The 17,066-nt window shown below is 35.0% G+C and overlaps 1 protein-coding gene across 2 annotated transcripts in view; it reads right to left on the bottom strand.

Moving 5' to 3' along the window:
• The window catches only part of HDAC9 (histone deacetylase 9), a 927,644-nt gene that overhangs the window by 531,805 nt on the left and 378,773 nt on the right, over positions 1-17,066 (bottom strand). Inside the window, exon 3 of one of the 2 annotated variants that reach the window (XM_011973895.1) lies at positions 9,848-9,907. The exons of the other annotated variant lie outside the window; for it this stretch is intronic. Within the exon in view, the coding sequence (XP_011829285.1) occupies positions 9,848-9,907 (60 nt within the window). The remainder of the gene's footprint in view (positions 1-9,847; positions 9,908-17,066) is intronic. 2 annotated transcript variants of the gene reach the window in all.

The following is a 17,066-nucleotide window of genomic DNA, read 5'->3' as shown; positions in this document are numbered from 1 at the left end:
TGAAGCCCATCCTCAGGTAGTTTACATTCTATCTAGGAAAAGAGACATTTAAGAAATTATACTTCCCAAGTTGGGCCAAGAGACACACACCTGTAGTCTAGCCACTAGGGAGACTGAGGAAGGAGATTCACTTGAGCCCAGGAGTTCAAGGTTGTATTACACTATGATAACACTTGTGAATAGCCACTGCATTCCAGCCTGGGGAATACAGTAGGAACCCTCTCTTAAAAAAAAAAAAAAAAAATTACACCTTCCAATGGTTAAAGCTATAACAATTTGAGCAACAAAATAAAGTAGTATTGAATTGTAACACAAAGAATAAAAAAAAATCCATGTGTCCACAGTGATCTAAGTAAGTGGTTAAATAAATAAATGGAGAAGAGATAAATCTCCTATACAGAAGAATTCTAAATGATTTATGTAGGTACCCTCTTCTCAAGGAGGAGTTTAAATTTCACTCCCTTGTGTATCAGTTGTGCTTAGTGACTTGCTTCTAAAGAGTGGAGTATAAAAAGGGAGAAAAAAGTAACTTTAAAGAAGTCTAGCAAACATTACCTCAGCCAAGTAGTCAAAGTTCACATCACCAGAGGTAAGTCATATTGATATGTACCCTCTGCATCATTTGAGGGAAAGTTAATTCACTTCCATGATCTTTCTCTGAAAACCTATAGCCTAAGTCTAACCATGAAGAAAAAACCAGATATAACCCAACTCATAGAATTTTATAAAATATCTGAGTAATACTACTCAAGATTTTCAAGGTCATCAAAAACAAAGTCTGAGAAAATGGCATGGACCAGAGGAAGACAAGGATACATGATGGTCAAATGCAATATGGTATACCAGATGGAATACCAGAACAGGAAAAGGACAAAAGGGGAAAACTATAAAAATCCAAATAAATTGTGGAGTTTGGGTAACGGTAACGTACCAACGTGTGTTCCCTGGTTGTAATAAATGTAATATAGTGATGTGAGATATTAACAACACATAAGGAAATAAGAATGAGTAATATATGGGGACTGTAATATCTTGGCAACTTTTCTGTAAATCTAAAATTTTCAACAATAAAACGTTTATTTTATGAAGTTACATAATTTATCAATCATTTATAGTTGTGGTAATATAAATGGCAAGTATAGAATTTTTATGACAGCCCTGGGATTTGTGGAGAGCTTTTCCAAGAAAGTGACATTTATCAGAGGTCTAAAAGATAAGTATAACTTAGGCAAGTAAGCAGGAAAAACAACAAGAGTTGTTTCAGGCAGAGAAAGCAGCAGAGGCCTGGAGTGAGATGGAGACCAGTATATATGACAGTGAGATAAACTGGGAACATTCAAAGGATAGTTGATAGGAAGAATTAATAAGTCAATGACTGATGGAGGTAGGGTATGAGGGAGAGGGAAATATCAAACATGATTACTACATTTCCAGTCTGCATAACTTACTGGGATTGTGAGTCCATTAATTGACAGAGAACAAAGAGGAAAGATCAGTAAGTTTGGAATGTGTGAGTAGGGAAGAAGATGGTGAGATATTTTGGCCTCATTAAAGTTTATTTGACTGTGAAATATCCAAACAGGAATGCCAAGTAGGCAGTTTTACATATAGGTCTTGTGGGCGGATAACAGATTTGAAAGTCACTCGTGTATAGACAGTAATTGAAGCTCCTTGAAAAAATAAGAGTGCCTAGAGAAAGAGAAAATTGTCAATCATAAGCATGAATGGATATTTTATAAAAGAGGGAGGGAAATTATAAATGATAGAAATAAGGAAATTTAGAAGAATAAGGTTTCCTTGAAACAGACTATCTTGAGAAAAGTAAGAAGCAGGAGCATTCAGTGCATGGCAGTGGGCAGATCACAGATTATGGCAGGCAGAATTGTTGGCCACATGATTTTCACTCCCCTAGTCTTACTTCTTTGAATGTGTTACACTACATGGCAAAAGGGAATTAAGATTGCAGATGGAATTAATGCTGTAATTAGCTAAATTTAAAATAGGAGATTATCCTGGATTATCTGGGTGAGCCCAGGATAATCACATTGTCCTTAAAAGTAGGAGAGGAAGTCAGAGGAGTTGGTCAGAGATGTACAATGATAAAGAGACAGGAGCAATTTGAAGTACGAGAGGACATCTACCCAATATTACTGGCTTTGAAGATAAAGAAAAAGGGCCGTGGCCAGATGCAGTGGCTCATGCCTGTAATCCTACCACTTTGGGAGGTCCAGGTGGACAGATCACTTGAGTCCAGGAGTTTGAAACCAGCTTGGGAAACACAGCAAAACTCCTCTCTACTAAAAATACAAAAATTAGCCAGGTATGGTAGTGCATGCTTGCAATCCCAGCTACTTGGGTGGCTGAGGCGGGAGGATGGCTTGAGCCTGGGAGGCAGAGGTTGCACTGAGCTGAAATCATGCCATTGCACTCTAGCCTGGGCAACAGAGTGAGACCCTGTCTCTAAATAAATAAATACATAAAAGAAATAGAGGTTATGAGACAGAAGGTGAGGAACCTCAAGAAGCTCGGAGTGGTCTTCATTAAGTACACAGTAGCTCATTCTCAGACAAACAAAGAATTGAATGCTGCCACCAACTTGCATGAGCAACAAGCTGATTTCTCCCTTATAGCCTCCAGTGAAGAACATAGCCAATGTGTCCCACTAATACTTTGATTTTAGACTGATGAGATCCTTACTGAATTTCCAAATCACAAAACTGTAAAATAATAAATTGTGTTGTTTTAACCTGTTAAATTTTGCTAGTTTCTGATGGCAGCAATAGAAAATTCATACAACATCTAAATAGATATGTCTCCACATTAGAAAAAGAAAGAGAGTCCATCACTGGATAAGGGATTTTTAACAAATTTATAAAAGATAGAAGTGGAAAGTGGTAGAAGCTTAGTAACTGGTTAAGAAGATCAGACACAGCCATAAATTATTGTACTTTGGGGAAGAAATATAGACAGAAGAATACAGACTTCGGTCTCAAAAAAAAAAAAAAATCAAGGAGTGAGAAAGAAATTGCTAATACTCAGATCTGAATGTATGAAGAATTATTCAGATTCCATTTCCAAAAGAGTAGATCCTGCTCCTATTCCCACTCAGCAGAAACCACCAGCCCAGGAAAAAGAGGGTGTATTTGTATTGTTTACATTCTGCTCTTCAAAAATTTTTAAATGAAGCATGCAAAATTCACAAACTCCACCTACCTCCACAGAAATCAGACTTTCTGATGTATTTCCTCTTTCTTAATAATGAATATATAATGAAGGATCACAGTGAAGGACTTTGTGGGGAAAGTAAGCAACATAAAAAGCAACATCAAAATAAAGAGGAGAGAAATCAATAAGAGATGAAATACAGATAATTCAAGAAATACAAGAACTTATAAGCAATTTAAAAATAATGAGAATCGTTGGAGATATACAAGAATATGGTGCATCTATAGAAGGAGAAGCAATATAAAATTAACCAACATAAAGTAAAGCACTTCAAGAAACTAAGTATATTATTGCTGAAAAAAAAATCGGAGTTTATTAAAAGAGGAAATTCTACTTCATATAATGGTGTATCAGGTAAAAAGAATCAACACTTGTAGAAAGTACTAAAAAAGCTCCACAAATATTTTTAAAGGCAACTAAAACTGACGAAAGAAATCAAGCTAAAGATCCTAAGTGCCCAAAATATCCCAAACATACAATAAAGTATTAAAGGGATAAGATACAGGGTAAGAAGGAATTCAGAGGAGTAAGCTAAAATTTGAGATCACACTGACCCTTGGAAAGTTTAGTGATTCCAGAAAAGGTAGTTGAGAGGCTAAACAGAGGTCTGACAACCTACTAAATATTAGAGGACATAAATTTAAGTCCAGAACTCACCAAAGAGGGGTTTACATTAAAACGCTATATGTAGGATTGAGACATGTAGGTGTTATAACCTACATCCAAGATGTTACAACTCAGAAATAAAAGGAAGCATAAAATATTCCTAGATAACATAAAAGTCCACACCTGAATCACTTCATTCCCAGAATTTTAATTAAATTGATCCAGTATTGCTGATGCTCCCTGTCATTTGAAAAAGGACTTGTTAATTTCAAACAACATACTAGGCCTCACATTGTTTCTAAGAATTTTAACATAGAACATCTGACACGCAATTAAAAAATGACTAGGCCTGTGAAGAGACAAGACAACCTGACGAAAATCACGATGACACAGATGAACCTACAGGCAATACAAATAATGTGTTATCCAACGCAGATATTAAAGTAAACATACTTAATATATTCAAGTAAGGAAAAGACGACTTTGAGAACTTTTTAAACCACTATCTACCATTTAGAACTAAAGAAAAATATGATGGTAGTTTGAAATCCAAATGTAGCTGTAATCATATTAAATGGAAGTGAATTAAATACCACAATTTTAGAAGAAAAGAATTTTCAATCTGGACTAAAATATGCTGCTTAAAAGAAATTTTAAATATAAAGATATAGAAAGTTTGAAATGAATGAGAGATATGCAAACACTAACCAAAAGAAAACCAATGTAGTTAAATTAGCACCATAAAAAGTACTATTAGATACAAAGGAAAATGAAACATGTTTAAAATAAAACTCAAATAGACAAATCGATTTTAACATATTTCCTGGGAGATATGTTAAACAGGCTGTGAGATTTTAACATACTTCCCTCAGTAAATGCCAGACAAGCAACAAAAACTTAATTGCATGACTATGTATGTTCTTGAAGTACATACAAATCCTTGATGATAATTGACCAGAGAGGTCTCAACAAATTTCCGAGTATTAAGATCTGAGTATGCCCTATACCCACAGTGGAATTAATCCAGAAATCCGTAATAAATAATAAATAGATAACATCTGTGGGTTTGACAAGTATTACACTCATAAGTCAAAAAGGAAATCAAATGGAAAACAAAAAACTATTTTATTTGGATAACAAAACTTGTAAAAACTAAAGCATAATATGCTAAGAGGAAAAACCACAGTTTTCATTACATAAAAGAAAACAATAAAAATCAATAAGCAACCAACCACTTCAAAAACTAGAAAAAGAAATAAAATTTAAACTGAAGGAAATTTTTTAAAAAGGTAACTGCAGAAATAATTTAAACAGAAAAAATATGCAGAACAAAGAGGTTCAGTAAACTCAAACGAATAATGTGGGAATATTAAAGGAGACTTCAAATACATTATAATAGGATTTTCCATTATAAAAATAAAAATGGAAAATTTAGATACAAGGGACTAGCCAAACATACACAATTGACATATAATAGAGTATTTGAATAGTCATAGGACAATTTTAAATAAATCTAACCCATAATTTAAAACCTCCCCTAGCCCCCCACACACACCTGTAGGCACAGATAATTTTATCAGCAAACTGTTCCAAAACTGTAAGGAAGAAATAACACCACATTCTTCCAGGAAAGAGGAAAAGAGTAAGCACTGAATAACTCATTATGTGGGTATACCCTGGTGTCAACTGTAATAAGAGAATCTCAAGATAGGAAAATTACAAACTAATCTCATTCATAAACACATAGACTAAAATCCTAAACAAATGTAAGAAATAAATCCAGAAATAAATTAAGGATGAGTTCAATTTACTTCAGTTATCGGACTCTTCAAGGAAAATTTTAATTAAAACTGAAACTATATAACCAGTGGCAGAGCTAAAATTACAAAACTGCGGACACCAAGTATGGACAAGGAAGTGGAGTGACCAGCACTCTCATACAGTACCAGTAGGACTATACATTGGCACAATCACCCTGGAAAACTGTTCGATACTGAGTATTAAATTTGACTATATTTGTATGCTATGCTATGGCATATAAATGGCATACAAAGGTTTCCCTACGCACAGGAAAAACTGCCAGAATAAAAACACTATTAAACATGGTCAAAACTAGACACACCTAAACACCCATCAAGAGTAAAGTGGTAAGTAAATTGTCATATATGTTCACAGTCATGGAGTAGCTATTATACAGCAGTAACAATCAACAAACTAAAGTTATAAACAACATTGTGAATCAATCTCACAAACTTAACTGAATAAAAAGGCCAGTCACAAAAGAATATATACAATATAAAGACATTTTATGTAGCATAAAAACAGGGAAAATGAAATAATAACATTGATAGAAATCAAGATAGAGATTACCTTTGGGGAAGAAGGTTGGATTGGGGTTGGGGTTGAGGGCTTGCTTGCTATAATTCTAATGTGTTGGCATTATTTTACTTCTTCATCTGGGGGTTAAGAACTAGAATATGTTCATTGAGCATTTTCTGTATGAGGGTTTTAATTAAAAAAAAAAAAAAAAAAAAAAAAGGTCCTGACTTTTAACAGCATTCTTAAAAATAATGGAGTAATAATGTGAACCCAGTGTCTGCATAATTTTATAAAACAGTTCTATAAAGAGTGGATGAGAACCAGAGGCCTAGACACAGGAAAGAAGCTAAGAGGCTGTGTGTAACAAATAATAATTCACTTATCAGAGATCAAATACTGGGGGGTGACTATGAAGATGGAATTGCTTATAACATCATTATTTGAAGGTTAAAACATACTTCTATATGATAGTCATAATTTCCAGTTGATTATTTTTTAAAGGTTAAGATCAGAAGTTGTAAACTCTGAGTTTTACAACTATTTAAAGGAGATAGATAGCAATACATGATAACAAGAAATACTTGGTCAAAACATAACCATTTACTAATTTAGTGATCACCACCACATTACTCAGGTTCTCCAGGCCTCTGTTTTCTCATCCTCACATCTGGGAGGATGAAATGAGATAATCTATGTCAGTTGTCTAGCTGAATATCTGGTACATAAGAAGCATCGCTTACATGTAAGCTACATTATCATCATAGGAAACTGACTAAAGTCATATTAGTTTAAACACATTTTTAGTGTAATATTTTAATCAAATATTTCATCTAAACGTTTATTTTAAAAACCTAACAGTAACACAGTGATCTTAAAATAATTGGGGGAGATCTCTGTTCAGATGCTGCCCTGGAGATAAAGGTTGGCAATGTAATTCCAAAATGACAATTTCAGTCCAAATTTGCCAGTAAAAAATATGATGGTTTTTAACACGCAGTTGCTTTTCCTAGTACTAATTTCAGTGTTATATTCATATAATAAAAAAGAAATTGCATTATTAGAGAGCATAATACAGCTGCTAATAATATGAGGTGCAAACGTCACACTACCAGGTTACAATATTATAAACATTTTAGGAAATACTGGATGTGACTAAAACTTTTTAAGCATTTTCGACTTTTAAAAAATTGTAAGCAAAACATTTTAATATCTTTCAGTTTTACAATAAACACTTTCATTACCATTTTAACTTAAACTAAATCCAAAATTACCAATATCTACTTAAGCATTACATAACACATTTTTACTTTTAAATTTCATGAATTTTACAATAGGATCAATCTATGTTAAAAAGGGTTAGGTTTGCGTTCTGAAAATCAATTAAGTACCAGTTTCCAACATTTAGCCTTTTTTTTGTGACTGAAAAGTTGGCATATGTCTGAGAGAAATATATGTGTATACGTGTGCATACACATGCACAAGATTTGTTGTAGGCTTCTTTTGTCTGACTTTGTTATTCTTTTCCATGGTTAATAGGCTTCCCCACAGAAAGAGTATCACTAATTTAATTTTCTTCTTCTGGCTTTTTTACTCTTGTCTAGAAACCATTGCTTATTTTCCAGAGCCTATTAAACAGGTTGAGTTGCAAAATGTTAGTCACAGTAGATCATTAGGTTGTTTTAATAATTTTTCTGCTCAATTTACCTTACAGGAAAACATAGTCTTTCCCTTCAAATATTTTCTATTTGGGTTCAGGATAATCCACTCTTTTCTTTTTTTCTTTCTTTCTTTTCTTTTTTTTGAGACTGAGTTTTGCTCTTGTTGTTCAGGCTGGAGTGCAATGGCGCAATCTCAGCTCACCGCAACTTCCACCTCCTGGGTTCAAGAGATTCTCCTGCCTCAGCCTCCCGAGTAGCTGGGATTGATTACAGGCATGCGCCACGACGCCTGGCTAATTTTGTATTTTTAGTAGAGATGGGGTTTCTCCATGTTGGTCAGGCTGGTCTCGAACTCCCAACCTCAGATGACCTGCCCACCTCGGCCTCCCAAAGTGCTGGGATTACAGGCGTGAGCCACCGCGCCTGGTCCCAGGATAATCCACTCTTAATACAATAGAATGAATTTGAATTCTATAAAATACAGAAACCTTTGAATTTTGTCCCTCAAATGCAGCTGCTTTTTTATTATAATTCCACAAAATTTTATATATTGAACAAACCATTGTTTATTCTGCCCTGAAACCAAACCCCTGTCAAAAGATTTGTTTCCTCTCTATAATTCCATGCAGGTTAAACTACAAACACAAGTACAAATAATGCTATAAATTATCGGTATGGTGATGGGCTGGAATTACACCTTCTACTCATGAACAACTATGATTATTAGAAACAAACATAACTTTGGGAGGCCAAGGCAGGAGGATCACTTGAGGTCAGGAGTTGGAGACAAGCCTGGACAACACGATGACATCCTGTCTCTACAAAAAGTGAAAAAACATTAGTGGTGTGTGGTAGTACATGTCTGTAGTCCTGGCTACCCAAGAGGCTGAGGTGGGAAGATGGCTTGTGCCCAGGAATTAGAGGCTCCAGTGAGCCACGGGTGACGATCAGAACTTCTGTCTCTAAAAAAATAAAAAATAAAAAAATATAATAAAATGAAAAAGTAAATCTTTGGTTAACATTTCCAAAACCCTTAACTTCATCCATAAGCAGTACACAAACTATCTGAAATACTTGATAAAAGAAAAGCTTGATATTTAAAGTAGGATAGATGGATGCCTTTCTTAAATATGAGGACAGGAAGATAAGCTGTAAGAAAACCGAAAGGGAATTTCCTTTCACTTTAATAAGGAAGTTATATGATGCAGCCCAAGGGGACACACTATCCTTAGAGAACTCTACTAGGCTTCAGCACAATCCCCCAAATCCACACTTGCAAATGTTAATTTGTAATTTGAATACCATGAAAATTAAATCATCACCCCAGGCAGGCTGATTGACTGGCAAGCGAGCAAAAATGGAAGGCGAAGGGCTATTTTCTGTGGTTGCCGTTAGTCAATTATAGTCAGTCAAAGGAAGCTTACATTACCTGTTATAAAATTGCTTCCCCAGAAGACAAATGCTTTTAAAAAAATAAAAAAATAAAGCATTTGAGCATGTAAACTACCAAAATGCTATTTATTTACTCATTGTTTTTGCAGAAAATGTTTTCACTTACCAGTTTAATATAATTTTATGCTTTCCTATCAAATTCCTACTCCACTATAGTATTTTTCTATTAGACTTTTCTGGAAAGAGGAGTTAATTCTTAGCATTTTAACCTCAGTTTCGTTTATCTGTTAAAACTTAGTAGGAAGTAAAAGATGTCAGGCACTTGTGGCTAAGGAGAGGAAGGAATGTAGGAGCCTAAGATAAAAAATTATAACAAGAGTAGAGAGGGGTGAAATGACCCCAAGATACGTCTAATCAATCTGAGTTTTGCCTAGCTGGTAACCTGCTGATGACCTGCTTCTCTGACTCATGCCAGCTCCGAACAGCAACCTCTTGGTCAGTAGTCTGTGGCAAAACTGGGTCAAGTATATCTCGGCCAAGTTGTTGCTGACCACAGCTTTGACCAATAGCCTGGAAAAGGAAGTCACCCACTCATGTTCAGCTCAACTCCCAAGAAACCAAAGAAACAGGATAAGGTCTGATTCTACCTGGGAAGATCCTACAGTAGCCACAGAATAGAACCCATGGTACATGGTTCCACATGAGGTCTGTGGGGATAAGAAAGTCAGGTTGAAGAAGGAAGGATCCTCCATGGGAGTTGGAGTGACAAGCAAGAGCCACCACTTCCAGCTCTGTCTTTGTTACTACTCTGAGTAGAAGTCTACAGTTTATCGTTTATTAATCGAGGTTTTGTCTAGTTAAACCACAAAAAAAGTTTTGATAGCAAGATATTATTTGTGACCTTTAGCCATGATATAGAACACTGCAAAAGGAAACCAAAATTCATTAGTTAAAACACAGTAGCATTGGCTATGAACTTTTAAATAAATTCAATCTTTGTGAATTGTTATCCAGTACTTAAAAGGACAATAAATCTTACTTCCTTTGGAAACAAACTACAAGAGTATTAATAATATTAGTGGGTTACTACTGGTTTGAGCACAAACTGATCTGAATTCTATATTTATTGATATAGCTTGGAGGTCACATAATTAGAGGGTTTTTTTATGGTTTCCTGGTAACCGTTTTCTGTGAGAAGCATTAACCATATTTCACATATGCTCATCTAAGTTACCAAGCCTAAAGGAGCTCTCCTCTTGCTCATTAGAGATAATGCTGCCTGTTTCAGGTTTTCATTTCAATACATTCTTTTCATCATTTTCACCTGTGAATTCTGGTCAACTGTCCACAATTTAATTACCAGCACACTGGCACTGACAGGGTGAGTGTCTCTTTTGATAATGCAACACTTCCCTGGGGCAAAATGCCAAGGAGCTGTCAGCACAAAGGTACCCACTCTTTGATGGCAAGGCAGCAAATGTCATAACACAACAAATGTGATTCAGCCTCAACATTTTTATAAAAACCAACCCCATTTGAGGCATGTATGGCCATACACAACCTCAGAGAGTGAGAAAGAATACACGAACCAGACTCCGTAGTGTCAGTGCGTGTATTTGCATACATGTGTGTGCTGCTGGGAGCACATGCAGCCTCTCTTTCAGTGGCAGTGATGTAGCTCTCACCTGGCAGAAGAAGACCCATCCAGGGACAAGGAAAAATCAATTTAGAAAGTCTTATCACCTGAAAATAGGTGATTTCAAACACCATGAAGCCAGTTTACCAATACTTTTGACTAATCAACAAAATGAAGCTCTATATAAACTATTTTTTAAAAACTCACTAATGCCTCAACAACAACATCAAATTCAGTTGATATGAAAGAAGATTAATTAGAACAGACGTTTGTAACCTATAGTTTATAAGACTATTAAGGCCTATATGCAGAGATCAACCAATTTGTAAATATAATGGGTCAGCTGCACAGAGGCAGACATCAACTAATCAAAAAGAAACTCTCAATCAAAAGTTTATGAATAATTTGATTATTTTTTAAAATTATATTTTGTAACTAACTTTAAAAGTTAAATTAAAATTTTGAAGGCAAATACAAATTTATAACATCTCATAAATTTTATTTCTTCACAAATATATTCACTGAAGCAATTTCCCTTTCAGTTAATGACAGTTCTATTTCATATTAAATTAAAAGAGTAAGGCAGTATAAGTTGATGGGATTGTCACTGAGTAGTTCACTTGAAATACTCTAGGAAAAATGGGAGCAGAACTGCATGCACATCCTCTGGGATATGAAATGAAAAAAGCTTTGTTCTCTTCTTTCTCGTTAGCAAGGGTTAAGAAATGGACATACTGAGTTAATCAGAACCTCTGAGATTCAACAAGTATCTTCAAGGAATCCTGGGAATGGAAATCTACTAGACTAAGATCTCAGAAAAGGTAGGCACTTGAGCTCTGCTGCCATCTTTCTATACCAGAAAACCTGAGTTTGAGGACAACACAATTGGTAGCAAAACTGAAGGTGGATAAAACCATGTGTGACTCCCAAGTATAGCTATATCTAAAGCTGGTTCTACCTCCAGGGCCATCATTTATGCGAACCAATAAATACCCTGCAGCTATTTGTATTGGACATTTTCAACTTGGAACCAGAGTTCTGCATGGCACATCGCTGCATATTCAATTTAGAAAATAAAAAACAATTTGAAAAATCTCTTGTGAACAAGGAGCTTGCTGATTATCCCATTTAAGTAAGTACACAGTAAGGATTGTTATTCCCATTTCATAGACATAGGAAGGGAGGCGGTGTAGAGAAAATCATAACTGAAATGGAGAAGCCAAACCTTAAATTTAATGTAATGTTATACATAATCTTATTTTCTAATATCTTCCGTCAACTGTTTTTCAGGTTCATAATCATATGAATGAAAGTGGTGAGTATATATAAGCTCAAAAACTAAAGGTGGGGTGGGTTTGGTTGCTAACACCTGTAATCCCAGAACTTTGGGAGGCCGAGGTGGGTGGATCACCTGAGGTCAAGAGTTTGAGACCAGCCTGGCCAACATGGTGAAACCCCATCTCAACTAAAAATACAAAAATTAGCCAGGCGTGGGGGCATGTGCCTGTAGTTCTAGCTACTTGGGAGGCTGAGGCAGGAGAATCACTTGAAGGGAGGTGGAGTTTGCAGTGAGTGGAGATCACACCACTGCACTCCAGCCTGGGCAACAGAGCGAGACTCCATCTCAAAAAAATCAATCAATCAATCAATCAATCAAATCAAATAAAAACTAAAGGTGGACAAATAATGCAAATGACTTAATTTATGGTAGAATGAAATTATTTTATCAAAATTTGTTCTAGCTCAGCTGTAATTATTTCACCTAATGATATCAACAAGAAAATAAAATGTGCTGGTGACTCTATTTATATATGTAATATGTCATTACATTTCTACCCCAAGAAAATTTTAGAGATGGAAACTCACAAATATTTTAAGGAGTTAAATCTCCCTAGCAAGTAAAAAAACTTCTTCTGTTTCTTTTAGAAATAATTTCCTTGCTTCTTTATTTTATCCTTTGGTTTCAATGTTTTTTAGTTATAGCTGATGTTATCAAGGTTGGCACTAATTGATGATAAAGGAACATTTTTAAACAGCAAGGAAAACACATTCTAAAGATGCTTTATAGCTTCCAGTAATCTAATTTGTGGGAAATGGAGAGAGGAGTACCACAGAGTGCTTTTCAATAATTTATGGTGGAGATTCATCTTCTAAATTTAGAAACATAATTTGTGACCCAACTGTGCTGTGAATCTATTTGTGTAATTAGATGGTTGGCTACATCCCCAACCCAGTCCATTCTTGCACTGTCTTCTGGGTGTGTAACAGATTTTATGCTTCAATCCATCCTTTGGAAAATGATTAAATAAAAGTCATTCATTTATATTTTTAAAATACGATTATTATCAACACTCAGACCTGGCTGGCAGATTCTCACTAAGAATTATCCCTTCTCAGTTTGGAAAAAAAGATAAATACCAGTAAGAAAATTCTTTTTTCTTTTCATTTCATTTAAATGCTGTAATTACACAGGATTCTTCAAATGTGTAATGAAATCAATGTCCCGGCTAAAATTTCACAAAAAAAAAAAAAAAATGAGAAAAAGGGACAAGGATATCATAGCCATAAATATTTCCAGTAAAAGATTTACAAGATTATTTGGGTTTGGCTTAACTTTTTTAAAAAAGCTATTTCAAATATCAACTTGAACTTAAACTGAAAAAACAGAAGTCATTTTATCTTTATTTTATTTACATGACTATATACAAGCTACAGAACATTAAGTTTCTTAGAGCAAACAGGAAGATATCTGCCGTTTTTACTACACTTATTTCCATGTCCCTGACTCCTTATTATTATCCAAATATTGGGGTTTAAATAAAGTAAAAAAAAACGCTCAGTTTTCAAAAAGAAAAAATCAAGACGAAAGGCAGCTGCGAATTATGTGAGACCCGTGTGTTCAGACACATTATTAGAAATCAGTTAAGATGACAGTAAATTCTGACACCATCCTCCTCCATTTTTAGGTAAGATAAAGCTTTTATTTTGAATATTTTCCCCAGCAAGAGCCAAGATACACAATGAAAATTAATTTATGATATTTTACTTTACAAAGCTATAGAAGAATAATTATATTTAACCCCATAATGAGAACGACAAAACTGTTAAGTAAAACTCATATAATTGGTTAATTATCCAAGGCCACATTTTTTAGGGTAAATGCTGAAAATAACAGGTGCCTAACAAGGTATAAGATAATTTTGTTTAATTAGGGAATTAAAGCAAGTTTCTTGCTGTTCGCAGGTTCTTCACATGGTGAGCAATAAAAAAAGTAAATAAATAAATTTTATTTTACCTTATAATGATGTATGTTTCTAAGTTGCTTTCAAGAATATATTATGTTGAGCTTACTCTAACATAAAGAGAGGATTTGGGACTAGAAACCCAAGTACTTGGGTTTGACTTCCAACTCCACTGGCTTTGCAAACTAGAGTAACTTGTTTAAATTTTCTGAGCCACAGTAGCCTTACATAAAAGTGGAGACAGTACTTGACCTATTTATATTACCAAGTAAAGTATTTGAAAACATAATGCTTTGCAAATTTTAAAATGCTATTCAAATATAAAACACTGCTATTATAAAGTATTCCAGAGTTTTAATCTGAAAATTGGAGCGACCTACCTAAAATTATAAGATTAATTACACTGCCTAAGAAGAACTTCAATTTTTTGAGCTCAAAAATAAAAAATCTCTGATTTTGTAAATCTCCACTATTTTTATAAGATTAATAAATGTATCAGACAATTCCTAGATCTTTTTTGTTACATCTAAGCTGGCTTTTAGTAATTCCATAATTAACACTTCAGAAAATTTTAGCAATTCTATAATTATTAATTTAGGAAATTATACTTCGGAATAATATGTCTGTTTTCACATTAGATTATGAGGCTCTCAGTGCATAATCTAATTCCAAGAATATCTTGGTACTTGCTAAATAAATATTTCTGCAATGAATTGAAAAGGAACAATTTCCCCATTTATTCAAGGCTCATGAGTCCCTTCCCTTTTGTCTGTAGGCAATTCTAAATGAGACTCTGGTTTTCATCTGTAGATTACTTTAGCAAGTGTATTGTTTGATTTAGATCATACTTATAAATATTGATAATTTAGTTCCAGATACCTGCATAAAATATCTGACATTCACTTATTTGTAATAATCTATAGAAAAAATTTGGAAAATAATGTAATCTCTGTAGACAAATTATGAAAAATTAAACAAAATAAGTTATGATATTATATAGTGTTAATGAACTAGCTAAACTAAATAGTTAAGGGAAGCTTTAGATAAGGATTAGCAAATATGTGGCACTTGTATCACCACAACCTCCCAGTCACTAGTTTAGGCACTCCCAGGTAAGCACTACCAATTCTTTTCCACCAAACCTCAGCCTCTTTCTTAACACAATACTCTAGGCAGCTACTATTAATACTGTGAATTTGACATCCAAGGAAAAAAATATTTGCCTGTTTATGTCTTAGGCTATTATGTGCTTGTAACAGCCCTTCTATGTCCTTGATCTGCTTAACTAAATGGATTTTGGCTCCAGAATTAAATTCCTCCTCCTTCCCCCCCCCGCCCCGTTTTTTAATCAATGCTGACCTTTGTGTATTTATCACCATTACACCTGGAAATAGGTTAATATTTTAGAATTAATACAGTATAAGAAATACATAAGAAGTAAGTGAATACTTTCAGTAAGTAAAAAGATAAATAGGACATTCCAGTCTTTTGAAACCACAGGCATATACAGAGCAATTTTTACCCTAACTACACAATTAGAGAAGTTCCTAAGGAAAATTCTGATTAGAAGATATGAATTCATTCAATGAATACTTTACAATTTATTTTATAAAAAGTATCACAGGAACGAGAAAAAAGTAAAATCATGGTGAACTTACATTGGGAAACAAAGGTAACATTTTATTGTTTCCTTGATAGAGCATCCTACTTTATATTACAAATGTCCAAGTTTATACTATTCCATTACTCTATTCTAATGTTTCTAATAAAGATACACCCAAAACTGGGTAATTTATAAAGGAAAGGAGGTTTAATGGAATCACAGTTCCACATGGATGGGGAGGCCTCACAATCATAGTGAAAGGTGAAGGAGGAGCAAAGGCACATCTTACATGGCAGCAGGCAAGAGAGTGTGTGCAGGGGAACTGCCCTTTATAAACCATCGGATCTTGTAAGACTTATTCACTATAATGAGAACAGCATGGGAAAAACCTGTCCCCATGATTCAATTACCTCCCACTGAGTCCCTCCCATGACACATGGGGATTATGGGAGCTACAATTAAAGATAAGATTTGGGTGGGGACACAACCAAACCATATCAATTATATATTGATGCATCTAAGTCTGCATCTTATAAGACTGCTCCCATGCTCTTTCTCTTTCTCTATACAAATGGCAGGTCTTCCCACCTGTGGTTTCCCACAAAGGTCCTTTGACAAATCAAGCCCACACTCCAGCATGTTACCCTCAATTGGAAGACATGAGCCTCAACTTCCAAGGTTCACGTCTGATATTTCTGCTTGTTTCCTCAGTGTCATACTCGTATGTGTTCTTACTGACCTATCCAGGACAATGTTCCTGCTGCCACTTCTATGTTATCCTCGGGCCACATTCTTAATGCTCATTTTGGTTGTTCCTGGTCTTGGAAAGATCACTACATGAGGCTCAGGGAGTGTGTGGCTACCACAGTTCAGCCTAGGACTCAGGTCACTTTGCTGTTGACCTTGAAACTCTATCTTGATAATCTGCCCAATGGTCACTTAAACTGCCCTGGCTAGCATCTCAAGGCTGCTGACTGAAGCTCAAATGCTGACTCTGGATTTCAGATGGATCCTGCGGCAAAGTTACTTGAGACCTAATACCTTAGTGCAGCATCTGTTTTAGGTTCCACACAGTCCTTAACATCTGGGATATGAATCTACCATAAGGATGGCTGAACTGGGGCAGATTTAGGTGAAATTGCCATGCTGTTCCCAAAGCCATAATTCCCCTAGTGTCTAGGTGCCCTTTAATTCCAGGTCACTAAGCCAGACTCTTTTCTTCAAGTGAACCTTTTCCTAGGGACCACAAACTCCTTCCTAAAATGTGCCGCCGGTTCTCCAAGCCATCTCACATCACACAGTTCACCAACTATGCCAATAGGGCTGAATAACAAATGTTTCCCCCCGCAACCCCCTCCCGAAGCACCTCTATATCCACATAAATC

The sequence above is a fragment of the Mandrillus leucophaeus genome, unplaced genomic scaffold (genome assembly GCF_000951045.1).
Source record: "Mandrillus leucophaeus isolate KB7577 unplaced genomic scaffold, Mleu.le_1.0 Scaffold140, whole genome shotgun sequence".
NCBI lineage: Eukaryota > Metazoa > Chordata > Mammalia > Primates > Cercopithecidae > Mandrillus > Mandrillus leucophaeus.
This window is presented reverse-complemented; position numbering and strand designations above follow the sequence as displayed.